This window comes from Panthera onca, chromosome B2 (assembly GCF_046562875.1).
Source record: "Panthera onca isolate mPanOnc1 chromosome B2, mPanOnc1 haplotype 2, whole genome shotgun sequence".
Taxonomy (NCBI): domain Eukaryota; kingdom Metazoa; phylum Chordata; class Mammalia; order Carnivora; family Felidae; genus Panthera; species Panthera onca.
In genome coordinates, this window is record NC_138343.1 from 110,211,577 (window position 1) to 110,230,077 (window position 18,501).

An 18,501-nucleotide genomic window follows, 5' to 3' on the forward strand; every position below is an offset into this window, starting at 1 on the left:
ATAATGAAGTTGACAAAATAAGATAAAGTGAGTTTTGAAATATAATGGTGCTCACATTGTTGTTGACTACAGTGAACTTAATAAAATATTTTAAATTAGGTACACTTTAATATAAATATAAATGATTTAAATACAACACTTATCTAACTAGATTCAGTATTTGACAAATAAATAAAAGTATTTATTTCTTCTTCTTGGCCTATAATGACTGTTAACAATTTGTAGGCTTAAAATATGGCACTCTTAAAAGCGCTGAAGTTAGTAATTAACTGTTCTTGAGAAGGATTTGCTTTATTACATATTGCTTCACTTTCGGTATGAACATTATAATGTTTAATATGGTAAGGGTCTTTCTTATTCATCTTAACTATACAAATAATCTCATTTAAGTGTGTGGAATAACAAATTTATATACCATATGATTTCCTTAAGCCTTCTCAATATATTAAAGCATGTTTTGATTTTTCTCCCCGCTTCGTGTTACTCTAGGATAGTTTCCCAGCACGATTTGGAGGAATTCATTTTGTCAATCAGCCATGGTATATCCATGCCCTGTATACCGTGATCCGGCCTTTCCTAAAGGAGAAGACTCGGAAAAGGGTATTTGTTTGTTTCTTTGTTTTTATACTTTTTTCTCCTCCCACATTCAATGAATTATGATGCATAATGTGTATATAATATCAGGTGTGGTAAATGTACCTCTATATTGCATGTAAATATTCAACATACAAGATATTTAAAAATTCTTAAAGACCATATAAAAGAAATATTCAAAAGCCCGCAAGCCTGCTTGTCTATTTTCCCACAAATTGGGAGAACATGTCAGTACATTCATGATAAAGCCCCAGTTTAAAGTAAAAAAAAAAAATTATGCCATGTTACTAGATTGTTATTAGTACACCTAATTTCAAGTAAGATCTAGAGAAAAGTTATCATTTTATTAGTGGATATATGAATGCTAGTTATTTCACAATGTGTATCATATTGAATATAGTGAATTTTGTGAAATCTAATATAATTTTGTGGTGATCATCATGATCGATCACACATTTCAGAAAGAATGCTGATGTTTAAAAATATTAATATTTGTTTAGATTGCAAGTTACTTGAGTTCTAAGGCTCGGTTTCATTTAACAATGAGGATATTCAAAGTACATGCAACAAAATAATCATTTTTTCTGCAAATAAGATGATTTATATAAAGCGTTTAGCACAGTGCATGGTACGTGATAAATGCTGAACGCATTTCTCATTATTATTAATAATACAGACTTTAAAATGTGTTTTAACGCACATTATTTCATTTTAGCCTCCAAAAGTTTCTGAAGTGTAAATTTAGTAAGCAGTATCTCCTATCTCGGAGCTAAGGAAAGTAAGTCTTAAGATGGAGTAACTTGCTTACTCAGTTCCACAGCTATAAAGCTCGTATAGGAATCCAGACATCTCCAGATTTAGAGCTATTTTTACCACTGTGCTGTGACCAATTTTCAAACGATTAGTTCCAAAGTAAAGTATGCTTTACTTCTAAATCTTTATTGAAGGCAATTTTCCATGTTTCCCAATGAATGAGGAGGCACTTCAGGTATTTCCATGCATGTTGTAGAAGCCTCCTTGTGAGCATAAAAGAGAAGTAATTGTTAAGTATGTGTTTGTATCAAGCATTAGTGAGCAGAAGGTCTTCTGGATATGAATTTGTTGAAAATGTTTCAGTAGTTTAGGAGGAAGAATTCTGTAAACAATTATAATTTATATCAGGAATAGTTTCTACCAGTGAGAGTCAAATTAATTTACATGTTAGAATTCAGAAAAATGTATTGATGTGCTTCACAAGTAACACTTTCAAACTTTGTTTTATGAAGAGATGATCAGGTGATCCAAAACACCTGCTGGGGCTTTTAGTACGTATTATACTAGTGAATGCTTCTGTAGTATTCACTCTATGCTACATGCTGTTCTAAGTACTTTACATATGTTAACTCATTTAATCCTTACAACAATGGCTCAAGGGGAAGCATTGTTATTTTTCTCCCTCTATAGATGGGAAAATGAGTTACAGAAGGTTAAGCAAATTGCTCTAAATCACAGCTAGGAGGTAGTAGAGCTGAATATGTGGATTTATGGGAAAGACAGTGCCAGACAGAGGGCATAGCAAAGACAAAGGCCCTTAGGTAGAAACATGCCTGGTATATACACTTAGCAAAAGCAAGGAGGCTCAGAAAGCTGGAGCAGAATGAGCCGCTGAGGAGGGTAGTAGAGGATGGGATAGAAGGGGGTATGGCGTGGCAGATCACATGGGGCTTTGTATTCCATTGCAAGGGTCTGGGCTTTCAGTCAGAGTGAAATGAGAAATACTTTGAAAGACTGTGAGTACAGGGGTGACTTGTTCTAAGCACAATGTTCTGCTCTGTTGAAAAAGACTAAAGAGGATCAAGTCTAAAAAATGAGGAAAGTTCCAGGTTTGCGGTTATTTGAGTGAACTGAACAGTTTTGACAATGCCTAGAAAAATTCTTTGGTAGCATTATTCCAGATGGAAGTGAGGTATCTGAGCTTTACCATTTTAATTAAAACTATATGACTTATAAATAGTTATAGGTTAAAACACTTTTAATTTTTACTTAAATAATTAATGTAATGTACAAAGCAATTATATTTCTTTACAGGTATTCCAAGTGATGCATTCAGCATCACCACATTACTCAAACACTTCCTCAGATGTTATAAATCTATGCTGTGAAAAACTGGTAAAAGAAAACTTAAGGAATAATTGTGAATCTTTTGTCACAAAAAGGAAACACCTGATTTTCTGTTTATTTATTTATTTATTTATTTATTTATTTATTTATTTATTTTCATTAAACGAAATCTGACTTTGAGTCTCCAACATGCTGGACGGATAGGCATATGAACCCGAAGTGGTAGAAGGGTCCCTTCTTCCCAAAATCTCATTGATATCTGGAGTCTTTCATGCAGAACCAAACTTCTCATCCATCATGGCCACTTGACATCTTCATTGCTGAAGCCAGTACTAGTTCCTTGAATAAAGGTTTCCTTCTGCTCCCAAGTTATCTGTAATTAAGCTAGAAACCAATGGCTAGGCTTCAACTCTCATGCACCCTTCAGCTATTCTAGGGCTGTGGTCTTGCCACTCACCAAGAGATGACAGGATATAGCTTTCCCTACTGATGGGTGCAGATTTCCACCTGTTCCTCCATATGGTGGACTCTGCTATTCCTTGCTAATTCCCAAATGTATTTCACTTTCCTCCCTTCCACTCAGGTCACTTGCCATAATCTCTTTAATGGCATGGTTTAGGGAAATAAAATAGAAGCATTATTTAGGCTAATTCATAGAATTGTAAGGTACACTGAGGCTAGGGAGCCCACAAAGACAAGACTTCCTGAATGAAATGGTGGAAGAGAAAAATATAAGGAGAAAAAAAATAGCAAAACTTTAATAAATCATGCCGCTATCAACAACTAGTTAAAACAAAGAAAAATCTAAAGCAAAAATTAAATAGTTGGATTATTGCAATGCATCCTTTTGCCCATCCCAGAGGTGCATTCACATTTAAGAGTTCTGGAATCTTCATATAGTATATATTTTTCAAGAAACCTTGGGTTTGGAGACATGACAGTATTTTATGAATTGTCAAAACAGTAAATGCACAGTAAAACTAAGTAAACTATATAATATGCTAGATGGTGAGAAATGATATAAAGAAACATGATGTGGGGAAAGTGGACAGAACTTTCCAGGTTGGGCAGGGTTACGATATTAAAAAGGCTCACCAGAGGAGGTCTTCCTGAAAGGAGACTTTCAAGAAAAGGCTTGCAGGAGATGGGAGAATAAGCCATAGGAATATCTAAAGGCAAAAATCCTCAGACAGAACATCCATTGCAAATGTCCTGGGACAAATGCATGCATGGTATGCTTTACCAGGAAGTAAAGGGGTAGGTGTGTTCAAAGAAGAGGTTTATGGAGGACCTTACAGGATTTACTCCTTGAGAAAGGAGAAGCCAATGGGGAATTGTGAGTGGAATAACATCATCTGACATGGTCATTCTGGCCGCTGTGTTAAGAATAGAGCACAGGTGGCCAGAGTTGCAGTGGGGAGAACAATTAGAAGGTTAGTGCAGTAATACAGTTTGAAGGATGATGATAGCTTCATTTAGGGTTGTAGAGGTGGAGTTGGTCAGATGTTCAGATTCATGATATATTTTGAAGAAAGAACCAAAAGGATTTACTGACAACTTAGAGAGGAATTAAGGATGGGTTGAAGGTGTTAGCCTGAGAAATTAGAAGCAGTCATACCACTAACTGACATTGAAAACAGGGAGGAGCTGATTTTGAGAAGAAAGTTGTGAGTCAGTTTTGGACATATTAAGTTTGAGGTGCCCATCGAACTTTTAAGTGGAAATGTTAAGTAGAGAGTAGAAATAGTGATATAAAGTTCAAAGGAGAGGTCTGGATTTGATATATAAATGTTTCAGTGTATGGACAATATTTAGGTTCACTGGACTGAATGAGGTCACCAAGAAGTAAGTACACTTAGAGAAGAGAACAAATCCAAGAACTGAAGCCTGGAAGTCTGTGACATTAAGATGTTGGGATGATGAGGAATAATCAGCAAAAGAGACCGAAAAGAAGCATCTGTCAAAGTAGGAGAAAATCGTGAGATGCTGGGAATGTTTCAATGAGGAGAGTCATTTATATCCAGTGCTGTTGAGAGTTCAAGAAAAATAAAGGCTGAGAATCGGACACTGAATTTAGCAATGAGAAAGAGCCTGACAAGAACTATCTCCATGTTATCGTGGGAGGCAAAGCCTGTTTGGACCGGATTCAGGAAAAATGGGACTAGAGTATTTGGACAGTGAATATAAACAACTCCTTTGATGAGTTTTGTTATAAAGAGAAGGAGAGAAATAGAAGAATAACTGGAAGTAGAAATCTGGCCGTGAGAGGTTTTGTGTGTCTTTTTGAGAGGGAATGGAAAGAGAAGAGTTGGCAGGTTTGTTCTCTAATGGGAAAGATCCACCAGACGGAGGAAGTGCGATGATGTGAGAGAGACTGGAAAGAACTGCTTGAGCAGTATAACTGAGTAGAGGAGAGAAGATGGATTCTAGTGCACAGGTGGAGAGGTTGGCCTTTGTAGAGTTTATCTTTCCATTGTACTAGAAGCGGAGGCACAGCATATGGACACAGATGCTGGTGGGTGGGTCTCATCTGGTTGCCCTATTTTTTCAGTGAAAGAGGAAGCAAGGCCAAAGCTGAAAATGATGTTGAGGGAGGAGGTAGCAGAATGTTAGCAAAGAGAGAGGAAGTAGTGTGCTGGGATTCCATTTACCTCCCTAAGGATTTATGATGATAACTCATGCGTGACTTGAAAGGAGGTTTGTTACGTGAAGAAACACATCTAATGAAATAAGATTGTATAACTAATAAAATAAGAGTTTCAGGTGCCAGAACTTAACTTACCACCGGCCTCAATTATTTTAATTTCTCCTAAGAAGAACCTAAGAGTGTGTGTGTGTGTATGTGTGTGGTGGGGGTAGGTAGGGGGACTGTTGTGCTCTGCAAAGAGGAGTGGAAGTGTGTGAAGTTTGCAATTGGCCTGATGTACTTGGCAGCAGATGGCATCTTCTCCCTCCGTTGGCCCCACATCAAGTATTTCAGGCAGCCATTTCCTCTGCCTATTTTGGCCAGTGACCCTCTCTCACCTGCTTTTACTGGTCCATAATCTGTTGAAATTACTTGTTGATTGATCATTCCCATCCCTATCATTTTGTTTGAATACTTTAGACTAGTTTTTCTTTGTTTTCCCATATATTTACTTTAGTGGACTTTAAAAATACAGACAGCGAAGATAAATATATTAGCCTGTTTGTTCATCATGAACCTGAAATATGAGTCACTTTTAAACTATAAGTGACTATTTCTAAGTTACTTATAAACTATAATCCTTAAACAAATGTTCTATAAATTATTTGAGATGACAACAATGCTTTTTCAGAGAAGACCAATCTATAGTTTTGAGATTGAAATGAAAGAAGAGGAAAGAGGTAGTAATTCATGGAGGAATAAATCTTGCATCTGTAGCTTGAATAATTTTCCAGTTAAAAAAAAAGCTAGATGTAGACAGTAATACCAACAATTAATGTATACATACATCTTTACATTTTCACTCCATTATTTTATTTTTATTTGAACAATAAATATAGAAACCACTAGTAGAGAAGATGCTGGCAACATTATAGAACTTAAGTCCTTTGGGATGTGAACCTTCACTCAACCTTTCATTATGATGATGCTAATCTACTTTTATTTACATTACACACTTTGCATTACAAAGCAGTAATTTAGTGGTTACAGTGTTCTTATTTTTATTGATGATAAAGAAAAAGCCAAAGTAGTAACAGCTTTTGGGCTTAATAACTTGGATGGGCTCTACAGTTGATGAGTCCCTTATGAGAATGGTCTATTTTAACAGCATTCATTATGCACACCATTAGCTCTGCACAACTAACATCAGGATGATGTACAGATCAATATGCACATTGGATTCTACTCATGACCTCAAACTATAAATTTTGGGTTCCAGCTCTTTAACCCAACCACCCTCTGACTTTCTAGAAACTACTTAAAATTCCTATGCCTCAGGATTTTTATATGAAATATTAGTATAACTATACCATCCCTGTCTGTTTTACAGAGTGGATGAAGGACTTAAATATTTTAACAGACATGGAAAACTCTTATTTTTGCTTTTCCTAGCCTCACTCCCTGCTCCTAGCCTTTGGATTGTATTTATTCTCCTGTGTGTGTTTCCCCTCACCCTTGTTGCATTTGTAGATATTTTTGCATGGTAACAACCTGAACAGTCTACACCAACTAATTCATCCTGAGATCCTGCCTTCTGAGTTTGGAGGAATGCTGCCCCCTTATGATATGGGAACATGGGCAAGAACACTGCTAGATCATGAGTACGATGATGACAGTGAATACAATGTGGACTCCTACAGTATGCCTGTAAAAGAGGTGGAAAAGGAACTCTCTCCCAAGTCCATGAAGAGGTATGCTGGAGGTGGCTGGGAAGTGGGCTGGAGCCAGTGTGAGGGTGCCCCCAGTTAACTCCAGGTTTTATACTTTTGGGGAATAGATATTTGGTGGGATTTTAAATCCTTTTATGCCTCCATCAGTAGATGTCTAAGAAAGTTAAGTCAAAGATAAAGTCATACAAGGTAATGTCAGCACAGTTTTGTTCCATATTCACAGAGACTCTAACAAGGCTGTTAACTGAATGAGCCACCCAGGTGCCCCTCAACCACTTGGTCTTAATCAACTCTACATCCTCCTCATTCTGGTCACTCCTTATCAGTCACTTCCTTTATTTTTTTGTCTGTCAAATCACTGATTTTATTTAATTCTATTTCCTCTCCCCAAATTTAAGCTTCATGAAGACTTCAGTGGCTTTGTCTGTCCTGTTCTCTGAATTGCCAGTGCCTGAAGTAGGGCCTGGCACAAAGAGAGGGTATTCACTGGGTACCAGTGGAGTGAATGAAGGAGTGCTCTGCTGTCAGTGGCCCCTTTTAGGTGCCATGTCCAGAATTGAATAGGTGACATCTGATGCTATCACTACTTGCATTTAGGTTCCAGAACCCTAGCTTTGCCCTCAGTGGCTTCCTTTGATTTCTGTTTTTGACTCTATTGCTGTGGTTCAGGCAGCGAAAGCACATTGCTGACTCATATTGAGCTCCCTAACACTAGAAGGCTCTTTACTTACAGATCCATATCCTCATAATTCTCTCTTTCTGTGTTTAGCTTTTTCCTCCAAGCAGACAATTTTAATTGATTAACACCATCTTGTTAGATTTGGCTCAGTCTGTCCACCTTTTGAAGTCTTTTTGGATCTTGATTTTCTTCTCCAATTAGGCCGTTCTGTCCTCTGACGACTTGGCTCACAGCACATTGACCTCCCAACCCTGAGTTTCTTGCTTCTGACATGGATTGATTAGAATTTCAGACATCCTTTGTTTGGGGTAGGTTTTGTATTATGTGAAGTTCTTAGGGTGCTATCTGAAAACTTGTGAAGAATGAGCCTAAGAAAGTTATTTCACTTGAGTCTCATCTTCTCTAAGTCAGGGAATGGCAGTTCCCTGTTAAGAATGGGAGAAAATTGTCTCCTCTTCTCCATTCCCCCCCCCCCCCAGTTTTATATTATCATTAGATTGAGAGGGAAAAAAATCATTCCTTTGCCAAAGACTTGTAGATATTTCCTTCTTTGGGGGCATTTAGCTAGAGGTGTAGGAAGAAGACTTTCTGCCTCTGTGTCAATTTGTGGAGGAATACCATAGTCCATGAAAAGATACAAAGTTCAAAAGATTGTGGGTGTTTCAAAGTGGAGGAATGTCTTTTGCCTTATATCTCTAGTACCTAGGATAGTGCCCAGGGTAGGCACGTAACAGTTGAGTGAGTAGCAATATTAATATTGCCATGGTAATATGAGCTCTGATTTTATTGAATAATATTCCACATCTGTTGTTACTACATGTCAAACTCCATCTAATGCTTTGTATACGTTGACTTGTTTGCTTCTATAAATAACTAATAGGTTAGAACTATTCCTCTCTCATTGGTGAGGAGATCCAGATAAAGAGAAGATAAGTAACTCCCACATGCCACATAGACACAAAGTAGCACTGCTAATATTGGAAAACCAACAATCCAATTCCATCAGTCGTTTCCTTAACTGCTACCATTTGTGACCTGCCAAAGTTTGTGCTGGACTTTATGCATGCATTATTGAGTTTGATCCTTAGTACATCTGTATGATGTAGGTGTTGTATTCTCCCTCTTACAGTTAAGAGAACAAAATCTAGGAAGTTTAAATAGCCTTCTCATGGTCACAGAGCTAGCAAATAGCAGACCTGGAATTGGAATCCACTTCTGTCCAAAATCTGTCCTCTTAAACACAAAGGTATAACGCAACATTGTGGGTGCATAATAAATGAATAAATGACAACTGAGTGATTAAATTTAAGTTATTGGGTTTCATGCAAAAAAAAAATAGAGGTTATTCATTGCAAAGATAGTAGAGGCTATGTGGAGAAGGTTCCCATATACTATGAGTTAATGATAAACAACTCCTTCTATTGTAGCTGAAACAGACACATTCACTTATGATCCCGCACAATTATGATCCTGCACAAATAGCCCTGTTGTGAGGTACCTGAGTGGCTCAGTTGGTTAAGCATCCAACTTCAGCTCAGGTCATGATCTCACGGTTTGTGAGTTCCAGCCCCACATCTGGCTCTCTGCTCTCAGTGCAGAGCCCACTTCAGATCCTGTGTCTCCCTCTTTCTCTGCCCCACCCCTGTTCATGCTCTTTCTCTCCGTCAAAAATAAATGAACTGAAAAAAAAAATGCCCTGCTGTTTTTGTATAACACAGCAAAAAAAAATCTGGACTAAAATAATGGTACACTTGGGACAATTAAATACCAAAAAATCTTAATCAGAAATCGTTTCTGCCTGGCTTGTTTTGTTGAGGAATTGTTCTACATATGGAGCCAGCGTTCATCATCCAACAATTCTGATACTGGTAGTTCATGATAAAAGCAAACTAAGAATTTAATCCCAGGTTGAATAGTGCACTGTAATTTAAAATATTAAAATAACCATATTCTCTAATCACTCTTTAAAAATAGTCAAGGAACTTAAGGATTTAAAAGACTGTATGTGTGTGTGTGCACATGTGTGTGTATGATATATGTTTTCATAGAACCTTTTGGCAAATGCTTAAATTGTGCACTTTGTGCTGCCTGAAGAGCTTTGGCATGTACTTATTCAATATTATTAGGTTATGCTTCAACATTTATAGAATAAATCTAACTTTGTGAGAATTTTAAAATGGATTTTCTGTTAAGAATTTCTTTTTTTATAGGATAAATGGCTTTATCTTTATTACTCTTGCTTTTAAATGCTTAATACCAAACTTCTTTCAGTTATGGAAACTATTTATTGGGTAAAATTCAAGATATTAAGATCCTGTTGTGTAACAGACTGTGATACACATTGTGTTTACTGTAAGGAGAGAAACTGATCATGTCCCTGCTTATGGAATTTACTAGTAGTCACGTTAATACTTTAGTGCAGGGCATCAAATGAAATTTTTTTGTTTTAACATGGATTTTTCTTAGGAGACCATTTTTTTGTTTGTTTTTAGTTGAGTCCAAGTAAAACAGTGTTAAAGGTCTAATTCCTAAGTGTTTTGTGCCATTTTCCACTGTGTTAAAATGTTATTTTATTCATCAAATAAATTATTTTTCCTAAGATATGGGGCGCTTGGGTTGCTCAGTCGGTTAAAGGTCTGACTTTGGCTCAGGTCATGATCTCTTGGTTCCTGAGTTCGAGCCCTGCATCGGACTGTGTGCTGACAGGTCAGAGCCTGGAACCTGGCTTGGATTCTGTGTCTCCCTCTCTCTCTCCGCCCCTCCCAGCTCATGCTCTGTCTCTCTTTCTCTCCAAAATAATAAGCATTAAAAATTATTTTTCTGAAGATAAATTATTATTGCCTTTAAAAATGATACACAATCCCTTATTCCTTCTTTTCTTCCTCCTTCTTCTCTCCTTCCTCCTCCTTTATTTCCCCTTCTCTTCCCTGTCCCTCTCCCTCTTTTCCCTCCACTGTCTCTCTCTCACCCATCTGCTCATTCAACTTTAGTTGGTCTCCTTTCTGATATACACATGTATAACCTATTACTGAGATAAAATAGTGAAAATGACTTAGGAAATAAAACATTCCTATTTTAATGTCCTCCCCTTTCTTTGCACTCCCTCTTTAGAGATGAATTTAGGTTTATTTAAATAAAAGAGTCAATTAATCAGTTAATCCTATAATTATTTTTGCTTTGATAATTAGTTCCATTGCTGTTCTTTTTCATTAGCATGTGCAGTTGTATTTTAGCTTACAGTCTTTTTTTTTTTGAGAGTTAATGAGGTCTGCTAAGAGGCATATTGCCACAGCAATAGCCAATTGGCTGGAATGCAGCAGCGGGGGGGGAAAATTCATTACTGAGGAGAATTTTAAAAGGGCAGCTGCTTCTTTAATGCCATAGCTATTAAGAATGCAGTTTCCTGCCATAACAGTAGTATGTTTCATTGACTTTCCCCCTGCCCAGTTTCAAGTTGTTTCCTAATGATGAATTGAGATATAATCCCTACCTACTGTCAAAGGCATGTATAAGGAGTTCAAATGATTGCTCTTGTAATCACAAAGTGCTGCTGCCTCAACAAGAGGGATTTTTACTCTTTTAAAGCCTTAAATCGTTTCATGAAACTTTCCAGAGTAAGACTGATTTTATTCAGATGCTCCAGTGGGAAATTTAACAAAAGCTCACATTGAAATTTTGATTCCTTTTCTTTTCCTATTGTGGTCATCCAAAATAGAAAATGATGGTTAGGGATGCTTGGGTGGCTTGAATGTTTGAGCAATGGACTCTATTTCCACTCAGGTTCTGATCTTACGATTGGTGAGGTCTAGTGCTGCATGGGGCTCCACGCTGACAGCACAAAGTCTGTCTTGGGACTCTCTCTCTGTCCCTCCACTGCTCTCACTCTCTCTTTCAAAATAAATAAATAAATAAACATTTAGAAAGGTGGTTAAAATGCACATTCGTGTTGAATTTGTTTCCAAGAGCTCTTTAAAACAGGAACCAAGGCTCCTATCACTTCTACATCATTTCTCATAACAATAGTTTCACTGTAATAATTTTCCACTTGGGGATGTGCTATTATCATCCATCTGTCCTACGCTATAAATTCTCACTCTCAAAGAAAAGACTCTTGATCGATTGGGAAGAGTAGAACTTAAGCCTATTATGGTACATTTAGAATTCTTTGCTGCTCATTATTTTATTTAGAGCTCAGAGGGGATTTTTTTCTCCCTCTGATGCAAAACCCATGGTAAGCATGTCTTTCTGTAAACGTGCAGCATTCTCAGTTCATAAAGCCTTTGATGTAGGGAAGATAATCCGCATCCATGAGAGCAGTAATAATGGAGAAAAGACAGAGAAGGGAACATGATTATTTGGTAATAACTCTCTGACATTGGCCTTATCATTTCCAGATCCCAGTCAGTAGTGGATCCTACAGTACTAAAACGCATGGATAAAAATGAAGAAGAAAACATGCAACCTTTGCTCTCTCTGGACTGATAAATTCTCTACACTCTCCATGGATTAGAAATGGAAGGTACTTGTTTTCAGCAACAGGGACAGCACTGTGGAAGAATGACCAGCTGGAAACTTATTTATTCATGTTAATGTAGCATAATATATAATAAGGCATTGGGCTTTCCCATTTGCCTGAACCATGGGTGCCCTGGTCTGGAGTTAAAGAAAAAAGTCAATAATTTATTCTGTAAGTGCCAAGTTCTTTGTAAATATAATGTAATCTTCATGTCAAGTTTGTAAACTTTGGTAGTAACTTAAATTGGAAAAGATTGGCTCATGAGACCATACCAGTGATATGAATTATAACAAAAACCAGAAAAGACACATACGCAATGGAAGCTAATTAAATGTAGCCCTGTTTCCTATGAAGCCATATTTCAGCTATCATAGTGATTGTTTCATTGTTTTTCTCTGAAATTGTCATATTCCAATGTACTTTTAATGGACACAGGTAACTAGATGATTCTAGGAAATTAGTATGATAAGTGTATTTCCTGTCTAGTGATTTTCATTTCACACAAAATGTGTCTTAGTGACTATCACTGGCCTTGAATTTTGGAGACAAGGAATGGCAGAGGAGCTGGTAAACTAAACACTTGAACTCTTCCATGTTGTTTAATTCCTGGAGTCTTGTGAAAAGATATGTTCCCCATATTAAGATGTCGAATTCTGAAAGAGTGGATTTTTTTTAAACTGCTGTCTTCACAATGTGTCTTTTATTTAAGACCCCATTGTACCGTTTCTCGGCCTTTTGGCTAAGATCAAATGTAGTATTTAAGACCCCATTGTATCCCTGTCTAATGTACTTTAAGAACATTTCCCCCCACAAAACTCTTTGACCAAGAGAAAGAGAACTCATATGTGAATAGTGTTTTGACAGCTAATTTTGGGCATAAAAGTTGCCATGTACGGATAAGGGGCTAATTTCTAATTCTTGTGCACTGGTTGGAAACATAAACATATATATTCACATGCACATATATATTTTTATTGAGCTCTAATAAATTCTTGATGTGACAGGCTTATAAAATAAATCATAAATATTCAATGGTCTTAGAGATGTTATAAATGATTATGTGAGATACTAACTGGAAAACTACTTCTGCTAAAGTTAATGAAAATGATGTTTAGTGAAATAGACTTTCAGTGAACCTGTTTAAGGGAATTCCAGTTTAATTTGTAATGCAATCTTGAATCTGTGCCATTTTAGTGAAAAAAAATTTTCCTTTAAAAAACAACAGGTCTCAATGTAACATAGGTTTTAGGTGACCAAGAGTAATACAATTTTTCTCAAAAATCCAAGTAATTATCTTAATGACTCTGTAAGTACAGATTTTCTTTTCAGAAAAGACTGAAGGAACATATTGCATCCATAAGACATAATGAAAGCTTCTGAGGGCATCTGAGATAGCATATTATAATTCAAATCTAGATGTGGAATCCTTATGTTATTTAGTTTTTATTTCATAGAAATTGTACAATTATAGCACATTTTTAAAATCTTACTTTAAATTTCAAATCCCAGTGTGAAAAAGCAAGATTTTTACCACCTCTTCAGAGTGACAATTTTTGAGATCGAAAATTTACCACTAAAATATTCTTTTGAAAGAAACATATCTCAAGGAGCTCTTGGAAACCAACAGAAATAAAGGCATGTAGCAGCTTTTATATATTTTTGGCCAAAAGCTTCAAAAATTCCAGTGACAATTCTATAGCCAAAAGGCTTAAAATCAAGATCAGGACACCAATCTGCAGTCTCACTGATGGCCTATCTAACATTTGTAAAAATACATAATCTATACATAAATAATATGATTGAAATACATCTTAGAAATGCCAACCTCAAGGAAGTGCAGAAGAATAACAACTGTCAGGTACTCTGCCCTGCCCATAAATATGATAGAGATTAGAATGACCTGGGGATAAAAAGCCACAGCAACTCTTATCTTTGTTAGAACCCTACCCATGAGATTCTTACGTTTTTGCCTACCTGATGTACATTTTATAGTCTTGGACTTCATATACTACAGAAGCAAGTGTTAGGCAATAGGATGCATTAGGATAAAAGAAAAACAAAGTACAGAAGGATTGTCAACTTTTCAGTCTCATGTGTTTCTCTTGAAATACACTATTTATTGGCATTTTTTAGGATTCTACCGGCTTCAGATGTCAACCAGTATAGCCAGCTTCTTTCCCCTCTCATAAGGCTAGTGTCATATATAAAAATAACCAGAAAGGCATATTTTATGTGTATACATACCTATCTAAGTATGATTCCCACTATCTCCCTTGCCCAACATCTGGAAACTTCATTTCCCATTGCTGTGTGTCTGTTCTTCTTCAAATGAGCAATTCAGAGTTGGCTGCATTGTGTAAAATATTTTTAAATGAATGAAAAAATTACAACAATGATGCCTTTTGAAATTGCTTTATCTAGTTCAATCTGTGAGTAGACTCGTTTTCCAGGAATGTTTTTGGAGCTGCTTGGTCAAGGGATATTTGGTCAACTCTATAAATTTTCCCTTCAGCACCAGCTAACTTGCACCGTTTAGGGATGCTTTTCCCTGATGCGATATTCTGTGTTATATCTATTGTCACATAACTTCGTAAATAAGCACCCCCATATTCTTTCAATTTAATTGTGATAGTCCTCTCTCTCTCTCTCTGTCTCGCTCTCTCTCTCTGTCTCACACACACCCACATACATACACACAACGCACACACACACACACACACACACACACACACACACACACAGCTGTTTGCCCTCATGGATTTGCCTATTTTGAGATCTATGCTTTACTTTTGTAGCCGTCGTTATTGAAAATAGTAGACCTCAAAGAATTACCACATTTCATTTGGAATAGGCCAGTTGTTCATACTTCTCTCACCCTGCCTGTTCTGCCAGCTAGTTCTTATATCCTTTCTTCCTCCCATTGTTTCAGGGGCGGCTGCTTCCAAAGCTAGTTTAAAAATAAATAACTTTCCTTTTATTGTCAGTGATATTTATACACATTTTTGCCTGATATTTTTAAAGGAAGAGATTATCGTGAAAATACACTCTAAGAAATATGAAGAAGTGCCTCTTTAAAAATGAGATAAAGCAGTGATACTAGAATATGGATTCTATTTATATTCTCTTTGGAAAAGTAAATACATGCATCTATGTCATAAGGGTGAAATATAAATGTCATTTGAAGAAAGATATCGAGGACTTGCTTTGAACATTCCCATAGAGTATAAGTCTTTATTGTGTAAGTTCAATACCGTAACTTGAACACGTTATTGACAAGTCTGGCATTATGCTAAAACAATATACAAGTATTTGTTCAAGGAAGTTTTTGAAGTGGGCATGCATGATTTCTTTTATTTTGGTAATAGTTTGCTTAGTGTAGGCAGACATTGCTTGAGTCTTTTCACAGAAAAATGCTTGTTTATTTTACCATACTGAAATTCATACATTCATAAGCAGGAAAGCCAAGCAGCTAGGTTCTCTCTAATATTGTTAACTAGGTCACATTGTTAAAGTAAACATTTGAAGTTTCTGTACTATTCCCGAGGGAGCAGAGGTCCCTCTAATGCATCAAGAAAATGGAGCATTGTTTTAGACCTCGGGGAACATGTTTATCACTCACAAAAAGAAACCCTTAGAGCCATGGCAGAGTGTATCTTCAGAAACAGATTTCCTTTCCTTCTACAAACAACCTAAAGGTTTATGGATGTGTCTGTGACCCCTTAGAGAAATTATATGAAGACAACCTGCTGAGAAGCTATGTATTCTGTGGTTGTATCTAAATGTCTAACTGATCTGGTTAGTTAATAACTTTTTTGATTCTTATTTTGTGTGTATTTATTAATGATTACTTGAAAAGCTGCCATCAGCCATCAGGACATTTTAGAGTGATTTTCAACACACAAAATAAAAGGAGCAAAGGTCTGGCATGATATTTGAACTTTCAGATATAGTATTTACATTTTTACATCAATAAGCTCATAGGCATATATTCCTTTTTAAGTATGCTATATAGATATATAGCCTAAAAAATAGTGGTGCATTTTAAATTTATGATACCATTAGATCATTTAAGAATCAGCAAGTTACATAAAATGTATTGGCACAAAAGTACAAGATTGGCTAAATATCCAGGATGTGTAATTATCTTCAGTAGTAAAAAGGATTTGTTTTTTTGTGTTCATTTTAGTTGAAAGAAAACTGATTTCAACGTGCAATTGGAATTATTTAACACTATTTGCTAGTTGAAAGGGGGCAAATAAGTAAGACTACAAAAGGAGACTTGACTTTGAAACGTTATTGTATCTTGATCTTAGTGGCTTAAAGAATGTAAGTTTTCACAAGTTCAAGTTTTTATTTTGTAAACATCCATAGGTTAACCCCACACATGGAGATACTATTATGGAGTCTATTCTGTGATAAGTGTGGGAATTTATTCCTTTGCATTGTGGGAAAAAATATAAAGTAGCAATTCTGTGGATTGAAACAGCCAAATTTTACTGTTTTTCAAAGGTGGAGGGTGCAAATGATACTTTTTAAATTAAGAAAAAAACCAAATATGCATAGATTTAAATACAATGAATGCACTTTTCTAGTAGATAGTGGACATGTTACAATTCAGAAGGTGTTGGTCAGTATTTGGCTTAGTTTCAAGTTTCAATGCAAATATTTGTATCTTTAATGATATCAATTCATTTATTCTGTCAAAATTATTTTTGTGGTGAATGAGAGAGACCTCAGTGAAAATTGAAATAAATGTTAATAGAACTTTCAAGAGTTCATCAATCCCCAACTATTTTGAAAAATTGCAATGAACTATAAATGGTTTACATATAATAGAGTTTCAAGCATTGTCTTATTTCTAATCTAGTTTTCAGCTTTCAGACTTATTTAGAAGATAAATAAAATTTCAAAACCACATACTTTTTTTTCCCAAACTGTCCAGAAAGAAAACAAAACAAGATGTCTAAGAGGTAATTTATAAAAGTCCTACATAAGAATACAAGCACACTGTTTACTATTTGGTTTAAATACCTATGACCTTTTGAGGGAGTGATTTATTCCAATACAACATTATAAATGGTATAATATAATTTTTGAATAAATACATTTCTGCTTTAAAAAATAATTTTGCATATGGTGAATGTTGAATTTGGTAGTATTGGATCTGTTGCACCTGTGAAATGTAAATTTCTAAAATATCATCTAAAAATGGACAATAACTTTCTTTTTAGAGAAATTTTAGTTAGCTATTTAGGTTAGGATATCTGAGATCTTCTGACATTTACATGATTGGAGCTTAAAGGAGAAAACATATTTCATTTAATCAAAACGTCATTTTTAGTATTCTGTAAGTTTTAGACAAGATTTCAAAGGATAGTTTGAATGAAGAAGTGAATTAACTTTTAAGTTGCATATAGCAATGCGGATGACCATTAAATAGCTGATATTTTCACTTTTGACGTAAAGTTATGAGATTAGACATACATTCAAAATTATAAAGAAGCATTGATTTAAATAAATTCTATTAAACATAACTCCATTTCAAACTATAAAATAAAACTATTCAGCCTGACTTGGAAAAAATGCTTAATAAATACACATTTGTGTCTTCTGTGAGTTTCCCTCATTTAACTTACCTATAGATGAAAAGTTATCTAATGAGGGAAAGAGACATTTAGCTAGAACCCTCTGTAATAGACTTTATGACTTTCTCTGGCTCAGATGCAGATGATTTTCCTGTACACAGCTTTTGAGATTATTAAGGATCATTATTGCTGCCTCTTTGTAAAGCCATGTCAGGAAGGGGCCATGTTTCTAGCAGCAACTGAAGAAGCATCACAAGTGGGAATGAATTCAGGACAACCAAAGAATGCAAGAAAAACCAGAGATATGGAATTCTTTCCGCACTAAAAAGTACATTGAAGTGTATTAAAGTGCACATACAGAAAACGTTTCCAAAATGTCAAGGGTTTCTGATATCAAGGCTTAAATACTTGGCCAATAAAAGAGTCCATGGGGACATGATGGTCAAGGCTCTGATGTGTAGTCTGTCTTTACACAGCAACAACATCAAAAACCCTTGTCTCTGAATATCACTTCTCTCTAAAAATAAAAATGAGTATGCTCTCTTCTGCCCCTTTTTTTTTCTAACTGGAATCATAAAAGTATCAGAAACCATAAACACTTTGCTATGTTTTAAGAAAAAATGTGCCATTTTACACATAAAAACATAAATCAGTCAGTTGTATAGGATTGG

The 18,501-nt window shown here is 35.7% G+C and overlaps 1 protein-coding gene across 3 annotated transcripts in view; it reads left to right on the forward strand.

Annotated features, from left to right (window-relative positions):
- The window catches only part of CLVS2 (clavesin 2), a 69,955-nt gene extending 51,679 nt beyond the window's left edge, over positions 1 to 18,276 (forward strand). For 2 of the 3 annotated variants that reach the window (XM_078447268.2, XM_060616554.3), the window contains exons 4-6: positions 490 to 600; positions 6,851 to 7,071; positions 12,124 to 18,276. In XM_078447268.2, coding sequence (XP_078303394.1) covers positions 490 to 600; positions 6,851 to 7,071; positions 12,124 to 12,211 — 420 coding nt within the window. In that variant the 3' untranslated portion in view covers positions 12,212 to 18,276. The other variant, XM_078447269.2, reaches the window with a different exon arrangement.
- The last annotated feature ends 225 nt before the right edge of the window (positions 18,277 to 18,501 follow it).